Raw genomic sequence first — 18,909 nt, forward strand, 5'->3', positions numbered from 1 at the left:
AACACCTTCCCTAATGTTGCACAGACTGGCGTTGGAATAGTAAATTATACTATTCCAAACTCCAGCGCCCCCCCTACAGCAAGTCGTTGTAATGACTTGCGTTGTAATGGCGTGCGTGGTAACAGCGCGGTTGTTGTACTGACCACGTTGTAAACGCATGCGTTGTAATGTCATATATTCGTGTTGAAGGGTGTAGCAATTGGGCTGAATGTAGTAGAAAAGGCAGTAGTATCAAAACCAGAGATCTGGTTCTCATTCATGTAGACAAAGGATTCCAAGATGGCTACTCCTACAGTAAATTATGAGTTACTAAATCTTACTTCTTTAAGAATTTTTTTTTTCCCTCCTATATCTCACAGTTAAACATTAACGGACAGAGCCTTTAATCATTTTCTCATTGTTGAGATTGCGTAGATGTTTTCATTTGCAATGTTTCACTGCAATTTTTTTCTCAGTTGTTGGTCATGTGTCTTTTCAGTCCTTTCTCCTGTCTACTTGGGTCTTAATTTATACTAGCTCTTCCCATTCTTGATTTGAGCTGTTTGCTTTTTACTTTGCATGGTTTTGTGGGTTAATGGTGTCTTCTAGTTGTTTCCATGTTACTAAATCATCTAATTTTTGGTCTGTATAAGCAGTTTACATCCTGTGTTCTTCTGCAATGGCCCAGTCTAGTATGTCCTTCATCCACAATGTGTATTTCGAGCCCTCTGCATGTATCGAGTGTAATCATGTATGCCATAGTATTAGTCCTAATGCTAAAAATCTATATTGAATTTGTTGTCCCTTTGCGTTCTGGTATAGGCCTAGTATCTATTAATGAGTTTTGGCTATACTATGTTTCCCACTATACTCTTTAGTTTCTCTACTACGCATGACCAAAAGTTAGCAACAGCCATATATGTCCATATCCTAAATCGTAGTTTTAATAGAGCCACTGTCATATGACACTAACACAAAACCTGAGATGTGATGATACGTTTCCTTCACTAGTTTCACACTGCAAGGGAAAAGGACACTTTGGAGAGCCACAGCCTGTGTAGAGGGCCATTGATCTGGTTGCATGTACTGTAGGAGTGCACTGCACCACAGCTATATTTATATGTAGAATGTTATCCATCACAATATATAGAGCAACTCTAGAATTAAATTCATAAAGTTCTTCATTTTCCATCAAAAGATATGCTTCTGCTTTTTTAATTCAATGCCAAAAATCGCAGTACGGCTTAGGATTTGCTCTATTGCATTGGGAGACATGAAACTGGGGCAGACTGAAGGCTATTCCGTTGGTGTTGTATCTAATAAGAAGAATCATACAGTGGGCAGACACAATAACATAGTTGCACTTGAGAATCACTGATTATGGACTGGTAACCTGTGCGTACAAATGTGAGATGTCACAAGGATCATAGTGTGGTAACAAGCAAATGCTGCAACATTACCATTTCTCTCTGGAAGGTGACTCCAGCATCATCAGTATCAGAACTCAGTGCCGGACCTCTTCTTTCTAAATTGTCATAATATGCAGGTGCTCCAATGTGGAATTGTGTTCCTGTTCCCAGTTTGTGCTTTCAAGTGATACAAAGCAGTTTCTTGCTGATACATATAGACTGAGACAATGCTGAGGACTTACCGGCATTCTCCTCACCAATGTTCATCAAAGACACAGAACCTTTCATGCTCCTGCCCTCTGGTTTAGGCAAACTGGGTGGCACTGGCAATTCACGCATGGACATGACGATGGAGAGTTGGGATCAATGTGGTCAACTGTTCCAGTAAGAGAGGATGTTTAACAGACACTGTTTAAAGAGAAGGCCTGTGGATGTAAACACAGATTTAGTTCGTAGACAGGAGGTTGGAGCAACAAACACAAATTGCTACCGGGACAGGAAGCAAGGTGATCAGTGTGTAGAAGAGCTGTAGAAGCAAGAGCCTTAGGGACTGGATTTTGTTAAGAGTTGCAAGATATTGCAGGAGTAGACCACAGAGACGCTGGGGCCACAGTCTATAGAACATCAGTAAGAGTGCACCAAATAGCAGCACTGGCAGTACTAGGGACTGCCAGGAGAGCACAGAATTAGGACAGAAGCATAAAGAAGAATAGCAGGCATGGAGGTGCACAGTAAAGAACCAGGGAAAGTAAACAGCAGCAGGGGCAGTACTTTGAGAAAATAGCAACAGGGTAAACGTACTTTATTTATCTGAGGCTCATTTATTTTCCTTTTTTGTGTTGAAAGTAGGACCGATAGTTACTTCAATACAGTGTTGTGAATGAATTGTGCATGATGAGAATGGAACTATATTCATACATGTACTTGATACAGCTCCTCTCTGAAAACTAGAAAGCGGGCAATCATTTTACAGTGATGTACTTGATGCGGCAGAGGATGCCGGTGGTAAAATGGAAAAAGAAGAGCCTACATTAACCATAGTGTCTGCCTTCCATTTAAGTGTTATCTACAATCAACTTCTTATTCTTCAGCCCGACCATAGTAGCAGAAAGACACACAACTTATTGAATTCCTAGGATAATACAACTAAACCGAAGGACTCAGTCTTTATGTGCAATCTCAAACCTACAGATATCTCTAAACGTGGATCAAGAACATGAGAATAACCTTCAGAACACACCTAGACCAGTAGGACTCTCATCCTCATCATATAAAGATCACAAGCACACAGTCTTCATGTTAACATGGAGCATAAATAATTAATTTTCAGTTACATATCTATCACTAAATAACTAGCAGACTACAATCTCATGGGGTATGCAGATTGCTCACATTCTCTCCCACTGAGAACAAAGGCCTTACACATGCATTAAAGGATCACACAACCTTCCCTAAACGTTCAACTTACAAGTAGAGAACAAGAACTCGCCAATGTATTGAAACTCAACACTGATAGACATAATGAAGATGTTAGTACTATACATGTGCTTTAAACTTCTACACAGAGATTACGAGGCTCCATCCCTCTTCAAGTGCCAATTTGAAGTAAGCACAGCATGGAGTCAAACATTATGCAATTACCTAATAACTTTTACCAGCAAATGTGACCAAGAGGTTGAAGGCTTTCCAAAGCTCACTGGATGTTGGGCAATATTTCTCTTCTGCTTGCTACAGCAAAGACCTTCTGTGCCTGGGCACATTTGTCTCCTGCATGTACCCGATTGGCATTGTGGGCCTGGTCCTACACACACGACAATTTTCAATACCCCTTTGTGTCATGGTTATGGATTGTCTATCAATGATAGACATTTTGTTCCTTTATTACTCACATTGCAGATTAACACAGCTTTTTTCATTTCCACTGTTTATCAGTTAGACATATCTCAGCTCCCATTTTCGTTTGCTTGGGACTCTGGCAATCTGTCTCCATAGTTTTGTTTGGACCGCATTATACTTTTGTTTCACAGGAGATTCTTAACTTTAAGTGGACTGTCGATCTACTCTTATACATTTTTCTTTATTTGACTATTATGCTTTTTAACAAACGTCCTTTCTCAGGTTAAGCTCAGACAGATCTTTTTACATCAGATAGAGGGTATGAATATCTGTAAAGAATGGGTCGTGGGTGTAGGAGAGTAGGGTCTGCTTTCTATGTTCACCCCCACTTTTTGCTTTTGCTTTACTGGTTTTCGACTTAGATGTGGCTGTGGGCCTGCTAATCAGACCCACAGCCCTGCTGTTCTCTCTCTAAATTAATACTATGTACTTTAGGTGCATAACCCAATTGGATAGGATCACCTTATTGGCCCCTGTACAGTGTACCTTAGGTACCCAGGGCATAGGTGTACCCTGGGCCTACCAAGGGCTGCAGCATGTATTATGCCACCCCTGGCCTGGCCTTCCATTATGACACAACTGGCTGATCACTCAGCTGGAGCAAGGTTGTGTAATCACCCCTTGCTTAGGTGTAGTATTCCTATACCTACCTTATATATAGACACATGTGTACCTATCAGCCACTCCTATGGCAGACCTTAACAATCCTGGAGGCAGAGTGCTTGGTAACATGTGAGATAGTGCTCTAGCATGAGCTGGGCCTGTCTGCAGCTTTCGGAACCATGTCCTTATAGCTGTTCTATGATATAGCCTACCATATACTCTTAAAGTGCCTTATAATCTTAAACGGTTATGGTAACTATGGTTTGGCTTTATCAAAACATGTCGTGTAAGGTGTCTAACACTTTGGAATAATAACCCCATCCCATTTCTGGGGATGAGGATATTATCCCTCCCTTCTAGAGGGAGAAGACATGTTGAAACCTACTTACCCGGTTAAAGTTAACCAGAGCCCCAGCATCACAAAATGGATGCTGCTGCCACGACACAAGTCTGACCTCCTGCTGCTGGGAGTGATCCCGGCACGGGAGGCTTGGACAATAGGTTTCCTGCCTTGGGAGGTGCGAGCACCACCCCAGACAGGCCTTAGTGTATTGGGGCAGGGAGGGATGAAAGAAACTAGACACTGCCTGGGGCACACAAGGTGTCCCATGCATAGTCCAGTTCAAACCGGTGCTGGGGCACTCCAGCCCCAGTCCTGGCGCGAAACTGGACAAAGGGAAGGGGGTGTAACTACCCCCCTCCCAGGTCCCACCCATAAGGCATGACCTAGCAGGCAACCCAGCCCCCCAGATTAGTATAAGTGTGGTAGCTGGGCCCCAGAAAATTAGATTATCCTGAACCTGCAACTTGAACAGAAACTCTGGACCTTCGACATTCGACGAAAGAAGAAGACTGAAGAATCTCCCTTGTGGCCAAGGAGTGGCCACCCTGTGCGAACAGGCACCATCAAGAGACTTACCCTTTGCTTTGCTGAAGTTCTACGAGGGACCGACTGCAGAGCCTGACCAGAACCTTGACTTCCAGACTTCTCCGACCCTGATCCACATGCACAGCCAAGCTGAGATCCGTGGAGGCGACGAGAGACGTGGGACTGGCTACCTGGGAAAAGTGGCGAGTATCTTCCAGCACAGCTTCTGAGGCACCCTCGAGGTTGTGCACCGGGGATTGAGAAGCCCCAACCCCAAGCACCATCTGCACTGAAGATCAGCCCCCCACACTCCACGAGTCCTGCGTGGGGCCCTTCTGCATTTTCCTGCTTGCCACGTCTGTCCGGTTGCTTGCCCGTTGGCTAGTAACCTTTGCGATGACACACCTTCAATTTTCCACTGCTGGGTTGGCTCCTCCAGGCTGGCTCCTGCTCCTCTGTAAAAGAGAAGCACCCCAGACCTTCCTGGTCTGCACCAGAAGCAAGTCCTCCATTCTTCGTGGGTTCCGCTTGCCAAGGCTTGGTGAGTCCTAGTTCGACTTCGACGCCGCCGACAGCACAAGCCTTCGTGGGACAGCTCGCCTCCTGGTCCTGGTCGTCCTCGACGTCTCCTGGTACCCGTGGCTGCTGCGACAAGCTTCACCTCTTCACCTGCAATCTTCCGACATCGCCTGGTTCCTTCCTGGTTCCACGTGGTCACTGGCTAGTGACCCAGACTCTGTCCCTTCTGCTTGCAGGTATCCTTCCTTCTTGATCCCGGCCTTGGGATCCACCGGACACTCTTCACTGACTGCCTGTCAGCATCTTTCCTTCAGGCATCCATAGGAGTCGACGATGAAACCCGACGCAAGTTCACACCTATGCACCCGCAGCCCGTGGGCTAGGTAACTTGGGTACTCCGGTGCTCATCAGGGTATTGACTATCCTAGTGTCTAGTTCTCAAGTCTCGACTTCCTAGCTACTCCAGAAGTGTCCTAAATCTTATTAATTCTAAACTGTACTATTTCTATCGATTATACGCATTACGCGTGAGTGTTTCCACTCTGCACCTGAATCCCGTGGACCTCCCACTTCCTAACTATTGGTAGGGTAGTGTAGCCCCAGCGATTCCCTAGGCCTATCCTATTTCCGTGACAGTGGTCCTTATACCACTTACTTAGTATATGGTTTGCGTGGCTCCTAGGGCCTAACTGTATTACTTACTTGTGTGACTTAATGTATGCTTGAATAAGACTGTGTTGTACTTACCTCGAATCTCATAAAGAGTGCGGAGGGTTTGACTAGAATAAATACACTTTATTTTATATATATATATATCTGTTGTGGTGTCCTTTCATTTGGTATTCAAGATTACATATGGTATAACAGCTGGCTTCACATGCCATTCAGAGTTTAGCCTAAGACTGCTCTTGTCCATGCTACCACTAGGATAGCTGGTCTATAAGGTCGACTTTACAACCAATCACCATAAGGTTTGTTTGGACTGATACAAAGTGTACACTAGAATTAGTGACATCATATATCAGGCCAACTTCTCACAGTGGGTAAATGTGCTATCCGAACTGAGTAGTAAAATCCTCAACCTCTTCTGACCCAGCATGTTGGAAGAAACACACTTGTATGCCATAACCTCAAAAACCATGAACTCTTCTGGTTTGTGGGAGATGTATAAGATAAGGGGGAAAAGGTGGGCTTTCTGGCTTTAAAAAACTATTTACCATAGCAAGCACTGGGTAAAATTTGGTAAGCTCTTGATAGAATGTTTGGTGGTCTGCTAGATACAGTGCAAGAAAGGGCCCATTCAAAGGCCAGGTGAAATGCCAGATATGTGTGCAGCAATAAGGTGTTTTGTTTGGTGTGGTGCAACAACAGTGCTGGCGGTTGAACTCAATATTTGCATTTTGCCATCCAAGAACACATCTGGCTGTCTGATTAGTTCCTCATATGATGATGACTCAGACTGGCAATCTGCAGATATCCTGAAGCAGACCAATACGTGGTCATAGCAGCTGGCACTTCAGGATCCAGACAGTTAACCTTTTTTAATCCTGAATCGTCTCCAACATCCAAACTCTGCAGGTGTAGCTCTTCCTGGAAACGTAGCTCCTTAGACCCATCTCGAGGTAGGAGATGGTTTGAAAGTTGAATGTCCCTATCTTCCCGACTACAGAGTGGCAGAGACACTGAAATTGGTATCTGGGTACTTGTTTTCCTGGTTCAGCAGGAGAGCCGGGATCCCAGGAAAGGGATTTACCGCAAACTCCTATCCTATCTGGTCAACAACGGCAGCTTGCCCTAAAAAATTAGTTCTAACCAATGTCTTCAAAATGGAAAGAAACACTAGCATAGCAGTGAATGTAGCATACTTGAGACAGCTGATTCAATGTGCCTTTATCAATGTGGATTACTCCTAGCTTTTACACCTTGGTGGTGTGTTTTTCTTAAAATTGGACCAAACTTTGTAGAGCTGACCTTCAAAGAAAGAAAGGCAATAAGATGGACAATTTTCTATTTGGTCATCAGTTCAGCATGGAGGTGGGTGTCCACAGGGAAAGTTGTTGCTAGCAAAGCTGAAAGGAGGGGTGTGTTTGCTTATCGAGCTGTGAATTACAGAATTCAACTCACTCATGTTTTAGAATCTAAAAAAGATGGAACCTTCAAGCAGTCTGTCAACTTCTTTCTGTAAAGGTAAAGTGCCTCCAGAGTACTTTGCACAAGAGCTCAAACTGGACTGAATTCCAATAGTATTAGGCAATATATATCTGAATAATAACCCTGATGACCAGAGCTGCACACACTTAACAAGATAGGCCAAGAACAGGGTCCAGATTATGCATAACGTTTAATGCAAAGGGATACCAAAGAGAGTTTTATGTTTTATAAATTCTATCTCCCCAACTGAAACCAGACATTTTAAAGACAATGGCTTTATAGCCAGAAGTTAACGTATTAGGAAACGTGGAACATTTTATTTGTTTTCCTTTGCAGCCACATATTCTTAAAGCACTATATTTACCCTGGAAAGAAGGACAATTGTGGCATGCAGCTGGTACATAAACCATGCCAAATAAACAGGTGCATTATTTACAACTATTTAAAAACAGAAGGCATTAACGCACTTGGGAAGAGTTTAAGATGGGAGAGATGGCTACTTAGACTATGTGAAAAAGCATAATGTTCCCTTTTGAAAGAAAGGGAGATTGACTTCCCTTCCCCTTTTTTCATTTTCTCTGTCCCTTGGTGCTTCACCAACCAAGGTTCTGAGATTGGTAGTGGCCAGTTCAAGATCAAGATACACAATGTGACTGATTATAGTAGCCAGTAGCAACTGACCTGACTGAGGATGCCGTTGTTGGGCAGGGCTTGAGCTGAACCACCGTGGGAGCAGAATCGCAGCAGAGCTGTTTTGCTGCAGCCCGTGCCATGCCAACGTGTGCCGCTTGCCACCACTCACCTTCTGACCTTGCCACTTCTCATTCTTTTGCCCCCGGGTGGTCTGAACCTTAGCAGCTCACAGCGGCCCAGTCAGAGACCCAGCTGTAGACTGTGCCATTGCCGCTGAGAGTGTACGACGGCAGGCGGCTAGGGGAGAGTGTCGCAGATTGTTGGAGTCTTGACATCCGGCTGCTCCACACTCTGTCGGCATGCTTCTGGCATGTGTTTGCGGCCTTGTGCTCTATCCTTTGAGAAGGGGGGGAAGCTGCTTGGTATCGGACTGTTATACCAGCCGTTTTATTGTTAACGCCTACAAGTACACTTACAACTATGCTTTGACCCTAGTGTGAAGTCCCCCGGTGAGGAGGCGAAGAGTTCTTGTGTGGAGTGGAAGGGAGCTAGCTGTTGGCGCAGGTAGTGTAAGGTGTGGTGTGTGCATAATCGTTGGCGTCTCCTTCGTGTTGAGTGGAAGCTGCCAACATTAGTCCTGTGCAGCTTGATCGCCCTGGGGTTTCCTCTTAACACCTCCCACATCTCCCAGCATCACATCTCTGGTGTTTGCAGGACGTCGGATGCACTGTTTGTGACAAAGACCCATGTTTATCGCTGTCTGGTACTCCTAAGAGTTTTTCCACAGCGCTCCCCAGCCTGATTACAGTATCCACCACAGCTTAGCTTCTAAGGCTGCCTTTGTTAACATCTCAGAACCCGATAGTGTCTGGTAGATCTCAGCGGCCTGAGAGACCATTAAAGCATTTAGCGTGCTGGTGCCCCTTCACTTGTTTCACCCAAAGGCATCCTGCTACAAGGGAAGGTGAGGCGACGTTCCGAACTGCTGGCTCTATGGTCTGATGGTCCTTCTCAATGTTCTCAGCAGTTGATTCTGCACTGTGGCTACTCGGCCGTAGTCCTGAGCATAGTCCTAGTCAGCGCCTCACACTCATACACATATCCATTGGATCCCCATTACTGATCCTTACTGCTAACCTCATCATCAGGCCCAACATTGTGCCGGCCAAACATTATTCCTTGAGACAGAAACTGCTGGGGAAGGTAGGACACTTAAGTTATTCAATATTCCTGAGGAAGAGAATAATGTGATCAGGTAAGGTCTGTGGGGTTTCAAAACCAGCCAGCAGCGAAAACAGCAAGGGGTGAAGCAAATGTAAAAATAAAAACAAGACTATTAATATGGACGCCCTTAAAGACAAACAGCGGGAGGGAGAGGGTAATAATGCCATCCCGAATCACCTGCAGCAAAACAAATGAGAATTACTGACTTTTTGAAACCTCTCATGACCTCTAAAAGATTGCCATTGCCGGGTTCATTGCCCAGTCCACCAGCTGACAACAAGCAAGCCTTCAAGCAAGATAGGCCCCCGAACCAATATGCACTGGAGGGCCCCAGCTTGGTATAAAGGAGCCTATTGACAATACAAGCAGTAGTTCATTCACCTGGCCCCCTTGCTGGGTTTTCTACCAATACCACCAGTGCATCCAAGGTCCCTCACGGATGGACGATACAGCAACCAGAGGAAGAAAGCAATTCTACAGATGGGGAAATCCCTGGAAGTAACCCCACGTAGCAGCCTCATAATAACAGCGGATGCCACAGGGAGGCTATCAACACTCGTTCGGCCTTAGTGCATGTAGCTGACAACTAGCCAGTCGGCTCGCTCCGGTTTCAGGAATTGGAGTTGATCCTCCTCAGCCCCTTTGGGCAGTCTGATTCGAGCCTGCGCAGGGCCCCTATGAGAGGGACTATAATCATATGCTTACTCCTATAAAGTTGCCCTTCGCCAAATAATACTCATCATCTGAGAAAGCCTCTCGAGTACATCCAGAGTCTACGCCTTTGGCCCAAATGAAGGGAAATTTCTAGGAATCCTCTCCCTTCCCACTGGGGTGAAACACAATATGGGGATGATAATGAGGCTGCATAGGCTGAAAGTTTGCCCCAAGGATTAGCACATGTTAATCCAGTGGAGGTTTTATCACAGGATGGCCTAATTGGCACCAAGCACCACAGATTACCATTTTGTGGAATTCTCTCCTACACAACTTGGACACGATTTCCTCAGACCTCAAAATGCACCCGAACAAACTGGAGCTTCTGGTCAATATCTTTAACATTTTAGCTGTTCATGTTATAGGCATCAATAAAAAATTCAAGGCTTTCAATTAAATGATTCTCAGAGTACAGGCCGATTCCACAACTAGTTATCATACTTGTTCGTGCTCAACCACAATTAACCTTCTCTCCACACTTCTGTCAGTACTTTCTGCCATTCTGGAGAAATTCTAGCCTCCTGACGGAAATTGTCCCCCCAGGACATGCTGCCTGGAGGAGCCTATATTGGCGGCACAGACCCCATCATGGTCACACAAGTTCCCTCCCCCCCCCCCCCTCCTTGTAGGTCGGAACGGGTTCAGGGTCTATCCGAGACCGCCCAGCGACATTCAACCCAGTCCTGGGCCCTTTAGTATGTGTCTCGCCGACGAACAAGGCGTATCATGCCCCCCCCCCCCGCACCCCAAAGGTCGGTCTCAAAGAGGGATTGAAAAAGGCTGAGGAAAGCAAGAAAGAACCAGGGCATTCAGGGCAAATGTGTCAGCCTTCTAGGGGCTGACACGGTCCTACCTGTTTGCCCAATACTTAGCCCCACTGCTCGGACCATAGTACCAGCTGTCCTTTATCACCCCCAACTGAGAGCATGACACCAAAGGGTTAGATGATTTATGCCATCTTTCAACCAACTGCTGCCTTAAAGGCCCCCCCACCTTCAAGTCGGGCAGATATTCATAATAGAGAGCCAACTACCAGCTCACAGGCTCTCTCCCAGTATTGCTCTTCTTCAGCCTGATTCAACCATTTCTAAATACTCCTTCCAGGCAGAGACAGCACCGCCCCCTCTTCTACCGGTCAGTTCCTGTGATGTACCCTTTACTTCTTCAGGGGTGGCTTCGTCAAACACTCAGGTAGCAGTCCACAACTACTCTGATCCAGATGGGAGTCCCTTTAAACACCTTCCAACCGGCCCTGCACCACATTAACCACCTTAAGGGTTTCATGACTAGATCCCCCTATATGTTAAGACACATATGATTTGCTACCAGCATCCCTGTGGAATAAGCTTGCAAACGTCGTTCATTTTACACAGAGTGAGTTTGAGCCTCACGCAGGGGCTATCAAGTAGTATCATGGTGAGGTAATATCACCTGTCTCCCAGCCTCATAGTGGCCCTCGAGTGCACATGAAAAAACTAGTGTTGACTCCTTGTTATATGTGCAAAGGCAAACATGATACACACAATAGGAGAACTATACTTACACAGATTGGCACGTTAGAGGGCTTGGAGAAGATAACACTAAATGATCTTAAAATTGTGGAGTTTAAGCCTCATTCCACGATGCAAGGAAAAGATATATCTGTAACTTCTTGGTCTACCCAGAAAAATGCCACTCAGGTCTGGAAGTAAAGAGACAAATTTTACGACTGGGGCATTGAGGTCATGTTTAGCCCTCCGCGCTACCTCACGAGCACCCCACTACATCTGGGCTCTACTTACACCGCTCCCTCCCATTGAAGTGTTTTTAGAGGAGCGGTCGGAGCAGAGCAGCAAAGGAATGATTTTGAACATCTGCAAGTCACCAGTGTGCATACCAACAGCTGCCTTCGGTATATCGTTACATACACCCCAAGATGGACGTATGGGGTGCCGGCAATCACAGGAGCTCTGTAAAGCATGAAATCTGCACCTGCACTCTATCTCTGGGAACTCAAATGTTGTACCCAGTGTAAAGTCTGGAGTACCAAGTGATGAGCCCCTTAGGCTGACTCTGCAGCATTCTACCCAAGGCATCCATATGGCTTGCACAACAGGAGCTACTGGAAGAGATTAGTGGGAGTAGTGTGGAAACGCCTGGTTGGACATTGAACCACTCCGGGTGGCTTCTCCGGAACAGAGCCTTCAACCCCTGTGTCATAGAAGCTTCTTCTTAGGGACTATCGAATATCACAGATAATTTGGGAAAAAAGCTGTTGTTTCTTTCTTGGAATGTGGCTGGCCTGAGTAATAAGCATCAGAACGCCCCCATGGCTCGATTTAATGGTGTATTTTGGTATTGCTTGTCTGCAAGAAACTTGGGCCACAACACCTATACAAACAGCTTTACGACCTTCCACCTTGCTGCCTCCCCTTCCCTCTCTGGTAGACCTAGGAGTGGACTGGCAATCTATCTCTCCGTTATGGTTCATACCAGACTTTTCTTTAATAGAGCAGACACACCTTTTTATCAACTGCTCGGCCATTGAATTCACGGCTGGCTGAAGGATCGGCATTATTAACTTTTACAATAGTATTCTTTCTGTTGACAGAGTTGGAGTTTTGACTGGGATTGATACGGATATGGACATTATAATTTTAAGAGGAGGCAACAACCAGGGTTTTGTCGGGGGGATAATGTTCATTTTTGCCCTCCGTGATGCTTCCGGGTTTTTGAAGTAGATGTGTCTCCACGATCGCACTTCACTCATGACGCTTTTGGTAATAGCCTTAATTTCCTCGTGATTAAGTACTACAGGCTTTGCTAACGAATCAAGCAGAAACTAGGTTCCTTTTCGGAACACGTTTGTGGGTAGAGTTGAAGGTTCCCTTATTGGTTTTATCATTTTATCGGCCAATTTAGACGACTGCATTTGTAATTTTACCACCCCCTCAAGCCCTTTTAGAAATTACCTGCTGCTAAGCTTATCCACAGATATTCCATCCTGGCCTGCAGGCAGTCTACAGTCCCGACTGGCACGTAGCACATATCTCTGCTCATAGCAAGAAGGGCTTGCGGATAAAGTGGAAAACGGTCAATACTGAGGTTTTCCTCTCCAAGCGAGTTCAGGACAATCGTCCATTGTTCAATATCTGTTTGGACGATATGGTGCATCGCACTGTCATTATTGAGGCTTTTACATCCCTTTCAAAGGCTATCAACATCGCACTTGAATGATCCAATAACACTCCCATGGGGAAGCGGTAGGGCTGGTTTGACAAAGAATGCTCCAGTACATATGAGGCACTTGCACTGCAAAAATCCCCCAGAAATATGTAAGAAATGGCATGGTGCAGGAAAGCCTACCGGAAAGCAGTCATGATCAGGAAAAAGACTTTGAAAATGAAAGTATATGAAGATATTAAAGAAGCAAGTCGTAAGAAAGATCCCACGGCTTACCGGGGTGTTGTCAACCAACCCTTCTTAAGCATGACTGATGTGGGCTCCCTAGAAATCGCCATATTTGGGCAGGAGTCGGCTTAATTTTTTGGAGGGGTCTACTCTGCCGGCTCAGAGGAGGAGGAAGGGATGAGTGAAATCAAGTTCACTCCATGTGTAGTTCCAGGAGATAGCTTCAAGTCTAAATATCTGCTGGCTTATGACAAGTTCTTGTAAGCCATTAACAACAGCCCCATCTGCAAAGCTTCCGGCCCGATGGGGTCCCTCTTGACCTATTCAAGAGCAAGTTGGAACTCTGGGCCCCACTGGTCACAAATGTTCTCCGGGCTGTCAGTCACTCCAGGAAGTTACCAGATTGGTCGCAATCTGTCATCATCCCAATTTTTTAAAAGGGGGACCGAGAGGAGGTGATCTGTTACCACCCGAATTCTCCTGAATTTCTTGGTGAAAATCTTGGGTTGGTTTAGTCTATCGCATCTTGAGTCCTGGGCAGAGGACTCCAGAGCTCTCTTCGAGGTTCAGTATGGATTTCGGGAGTGGGCTCGGGACAGAGAACCAAAGCCTTAACCTTTCACTCTTGATGGGCAAATATACCATCGCCTATCAGGTTTCTTTATTCCTGGGGTTTATGGACCTGTCCAGTGCCTTTGATTGTGTCTCGCACAGTAAATTATGGACTACATTAGAAGACCTCGGAGTGGACAGGTCTTTAATCAACCCCTTTCAGAGAGATTTACCAGGACTCGAGTGCCTCAGTGAGGTTTGGTCTGGGAGGGTAATGCTCGGAGTCTGTTTGGGTTCACAGGGGGATAAGGCCAGGTTGCATTCCCGCACCTTTCCTCTTTACATTATACATTAACTATCTGGAAAGCGAATTGGTCCAGATGTGCAGGGACTTGCCCCAGAACGGACAGCATCCTATTCCAGTTCTGCTGCATGGTGATGACGAAGTCCTTATGGAGCGTACTTCCCTGAAACCAAAGCGCCTATTAGAGCATTTCTCTGCATTTATGGAAGAGCAGGACCTCAAGTTCAACATCAGCAAAACTTTTGTTATGTCCTGCAGCTCCAAACACGCTTCCAAACCTAAAGTCTTTTTGTATGCCAAACTTATCCAAACCACGAATAATTTTGGCTATCTGGGTCTGGTTTTAATAATTCTAGGTCCTGGCACCAGTAGTTGGCGACCAGAACTATTGAGCTTGCACGGAGCACTAACATCATCTTTCAATTTGCCGTTGACTTGGGAGGGAGATTACATGCTCAAAATCTACCAGGCGAAATGCCTCAGTGTGGTTATCTATGGGGCTGGGGCTTGGGGCTTTAATAAAGTTTCCAGGTTGCAGATAAGTGAAAATATGTTTGCCCACCACTTGCTTCCCCTTCCCCACAGTACGGTGACTTACATTTATCTTAGTGAGTTGGGTTTAATCCTCTGGAGGACAAAATACGGTCCCGCCCTCTTATGTTGTGGCGACATGTTTGGACTAATGAGGCTTTGGCATTAAACAGAGCGATCATGAGGACTGCCTGCTCCTGAACCGGGGCCTTTACATTCCCTGGCTGTGGGAGATCAAGGACTCAGACCAGAGCTGTTTGAAAATCCCTCACCCCTTTCCTCCCTCAGCAAAATGTCATGGAGAGCTGTGTTACGCCAAGTATGGGGCAGCAAGGTGGGATAAAGTCAGAATCATGCCCTCCGTAATAGCCTATATTGCGCTGGCTGCCTCTGAGGGCCAGCCGCCATAACTGTCACTTAATAACGAGCAAAATCAAAATTTCCTTTTATCGAGGTTTAGACTAAACTTCTTCCATCTGCTAGTGGCATTCCCCTATTGCAACAATTGAGTGTCACCTCAACCCTTGTCCCTGGGATTCGATCTCATCCCAAAGCACTTTACACATTGTTTTTTTGTACATTTTATTTTTAACCCAGAGCATGTACCATTAAAGCCCTCTTGAACAAACTGTCCCTAAGACACTGCATACAGGCACTTCACTCTCTCCAAAGTTAAGCTTCCAATGAAACCATAATGACTGTGTATACCTATCTAAGATTGGTAGCAAAGATTAGGAGGTCCCGGGGGAGTAGTGGGGATGTTACCTTAGGACCCTGTATTGACCAACACTTCACGACATTATGATATCACAGTTCTTTGCATCCTCCCTGTATGTGGATTTTTGATATAAGTTAATGCCTGTGGGAAGAGCTCTTGTATTATAAGGGGGTTGGTTTTCTGACTTTGCACTTCATGATTTTATTTATCAAAAGACTTGTGCTTGATACGAGTTGACTGTTTCTATTGATTTTTATTATTGTACTGCGTCACCAGCACTTTCGTCAGAGTCCCCTTGTTGCCCTTCTGCCATTCTAAACAACAAAGGGCTGAAGGCCTTTGTATCTCTCCCTCGAATAAGGTAAGACCAAGGTTCTGGGCCCTGGGGATGTGGATCCAAAATCATGCCTGCTACCGTGGGCTGCATGTTTGCTGAGTTTCATAGGCAGTTTTGTGTTTTGCTCAGAGAGAAGCTGAATCTGAGAAGGAAAGACTCTTCAGTGAATCAGGGAAGTCTATTGACTAGCGAGGGTTTTAGCTCAGTCAAGGGAGACGCTGTCTGAATCCATCTTGCTGACACAATTACTGAGTCCTTGATAACGCCATTGGACATCATTTCCAGATTCATTATCAGTATTGACAGTTTCTTCAAAATGACAAAGAATGCTCAATATGAGTGCCTTCTCTGGCCTAAGCACATGTAGACTTGGAACAGGAAGTCGATATATGAGAGTCAATTTGTAAACAGCCCCCCCTATGTTTGGATGCTTGTCTTGATGAGACCATGACGGGGTTATAGTGAAGTGAACTCACGAGCAGAAGGAAATTCAAATCAATTGTTTGAAGCTACTGACTTGCTTGTTCGCCTCAAATAGCCTACCTAGAAACAATCCAACTACTGCTGCCGCTTGAGGTTAGAAAAGGAGCATATTATAGGTACATAAGGTCTCATGAGCCTTAACCTAGAAGAATGCATTGGAGACTTTGCCCATTAGAGCATTATTACATAGACAGTAATATCTTCAAGTGCAGCATCCAATATAGTGGCGCACTGGTCCTCAAAGAATGCAAACAACTGAATGTTGTACAGGGAGATTGTTCTTATAGACCCAAGATGTTTGGGATCCATTAAGAATAACTTCTTTGTCAGTCACTTCCACGGAGAGGCTTAACAGTATGTTTGCTCATTATAGGACACAGAGGTAACTAGCTGAATGCTTTCTATCAAGACTAGTCAGGTCTACATCTTTGAATATTCACTCTGAGGTGATTGAGATTTCGTTTTCATCCATTTTAGAGCTGTCTTCAGAGTACTATCTACCTCATGCTGTTTTCCATTTATTTTGTAAACTCCCAAAGCGTTACTGCTAGACTTCATGCCATGAGGTGTCCTGCTGCTATGAAAGACTACTGAATACCTGATTTTGCCAGGGTTTAAGGAAAGATATTAAGTCAACATTCAAATGTTTAGTTTCGGAGGTCTTCATCATTCTACGCTTGAGAGATAAACAGCAATTACAATGACTTCAGCTCAATTTCCAAATATATAGACTTGTTATTGTTTTCCGATTGGTAATTAATTGATTGATATTTGCTTCCTAACTTCCAGCAGAAAAAGACTGCAAAAGAAAACTGTACAATTTTTGCCTCAATGTCTTTGATAAAAGAGTGATTTTCCTTGCATGACTCGGTTGGCGAACATCACCATTCTTAATCCTTGTGTGCTAGGTACACTAGATGTGATATTTCTAATTCCTCTGCATGTGTCACAAGCCTGGACCATATTACCTCTATATTTTTTGCTCAAGCATTTATTTTAACCATTTGAGGTCTATATACAATGTAATTTTTCAATTAATTTAAACTATTTACAAATGAAGCAAATCAACAATTATTTTCAATTAAAGTTCCATTTGATTTCCAGGTGGATCACAGTTTCTTTCAGTGAACTGAGTCCTTGGCATCTCACAGAATTTCTCTTAGAAACACAGAACACTCATAGAACTGGAAAGAGAAGGTCACAGGGAAACAGAGAAAAAGGCATTACTAGTTGGCCAAGTATGAAGTCGCATATAGGATCCTTGCATAAAAACAATTTTGCAAAACAAAATGTAAATGAACCGACCAGGCTCCAATCCAGTAACTATGGTTCAGCACATGTCTTGATCCCAAATGAACAAATCACTACAGATTGTGAACTACAACTATTCCTGTGAGAAGATAAGCCTGTTCTGCCAAGCAGCCTGGTGGCTGGAGAAAATCTGTCCAACCATGACTGGTTATATTTTCAAACTGAAAACAATGCATCTTAACTGATGGGAAGTGGGCTGCTGTGCAAGAGCCAAAAAAAAACTAAGTTGGACCCTACTCCAGCAATTTCAAGAGTTAAATTAAACAGACCTGCGAGGGCCCAGAAAAATTGCTTTCTAAACAAGAGACATTTCATCAAAGCTAGGATCCAGACTGATCTCCTGTTGAAGTGTTGTCTGCCTGGCATGCTGCTGCTGCTGCCACCATGTCTGCATGGAAGTCCCAGAAAATTATTAGTGTTCCAAGACACTGGGCCAGAAGCCCCTTGAAGCTGTCCTCGAAGACTGGAGAAAGGTTGCTTGACCATAGACAAGTGTAAGGAAGGTGAGTGGTGATTCCAGCAAGCACACAAAATATCTGTGCAAACATTTACTGATGTCAACTCTGAGGTGCGCCACTTCTGAACTTTATAGATTCTCAGTGCCAAACAACCTATATCTGTGATACCATCGATTCTCACATGCCCAGCACCACGTGTGACCTGGGCACCAGAAAAAGCATCCGGAGCTTCGCTTGTGAATTCCCGGACCCTTACTGGTTGTGCAGATGTCCACGAAAGTAATGGCTTGCATGCTAGCTTGATCTATTCCATGAAGAAGATACAGCTTGAACCTTGCGTACACCCCATGCATTGGTGAGCTCACGATCCTGCTTTCTTCTGACAGTAGGAACTATACCTGACCGACTCAATTACTAAGATCTGTTTCCCTGTGATGATGAATCATTGACTCACAGCTGCTGGCTCCTTGAAGTTGGGAGACATCAAACCTAAGTAGTGTGAAAACTCAAACCCTGTATCAGAAATGCAACTAGGGTTCTTCAGGGAAAACACAAATACTGTGAATGCAGTGATTGTGGAGTTAATGTACTGTTGAAGGTGGTCAGTCACAGGTTTCCTCGATCATCTTGTGATTTTGATGCCCACTTTAATTTTGATTGCGATTAGTTACAGCAAGCACAGTAGGAGGCAATTTTTAATTGGATACCATTGGTCTTTATTTTCTTTGAAAAGGATAGCAATTGAACATTTGATTATGAACAGCAAAGTTACGACAAACATAACAGGACGACAATTTGGGTATGCAGCGCAACTGATTTGCATTGATGG

At 44.8% G+C, this 18,909-nt stretch overlaps 1 protein-coding gene across 3 annotated transcripts in view; it reads right to left on the reverse strand.

The window, feature by feature from the left end:
- The window catches only part of AXDND1 (axonemal dynein light chain domain containing 1), a 564,522-nt gene that overhangs the window by 526,644 nt on the left and 18,969 nt on the right, over positions 1-18,909 (reverse strand). For all 3 annotated transcript variants that reach the window (XM_085601802.1, XM_085601801.1, XM_085601803.1), the window contains exon 2: positions 1,631-1,813. In XM_085601802.1, the coding sequence (XP_085457928.1) occupies positions 1,631-1,733 (103 nt within the window). In that variant the 5' untranslated portion in view covers positions 1,734-1,813. The remainder of the gene's footprint in view (positions 1-1,630; positions 1,814-18,909) is intronic.

The sequence above is a fragment of the Triturus cristatus genome, chromosome 4_2, assembly GCF_964204655.1.
Source record: "Triturus cristatus chromosome 4_2, aTriCri1.1, whole genome shotgun sequence".
Taxonomy (NCBI): Eukaryota; Metazoa; Chordata; class Amphibia; order Caudata; family Salamandridae; genus Triturus; species Triturus cristatus.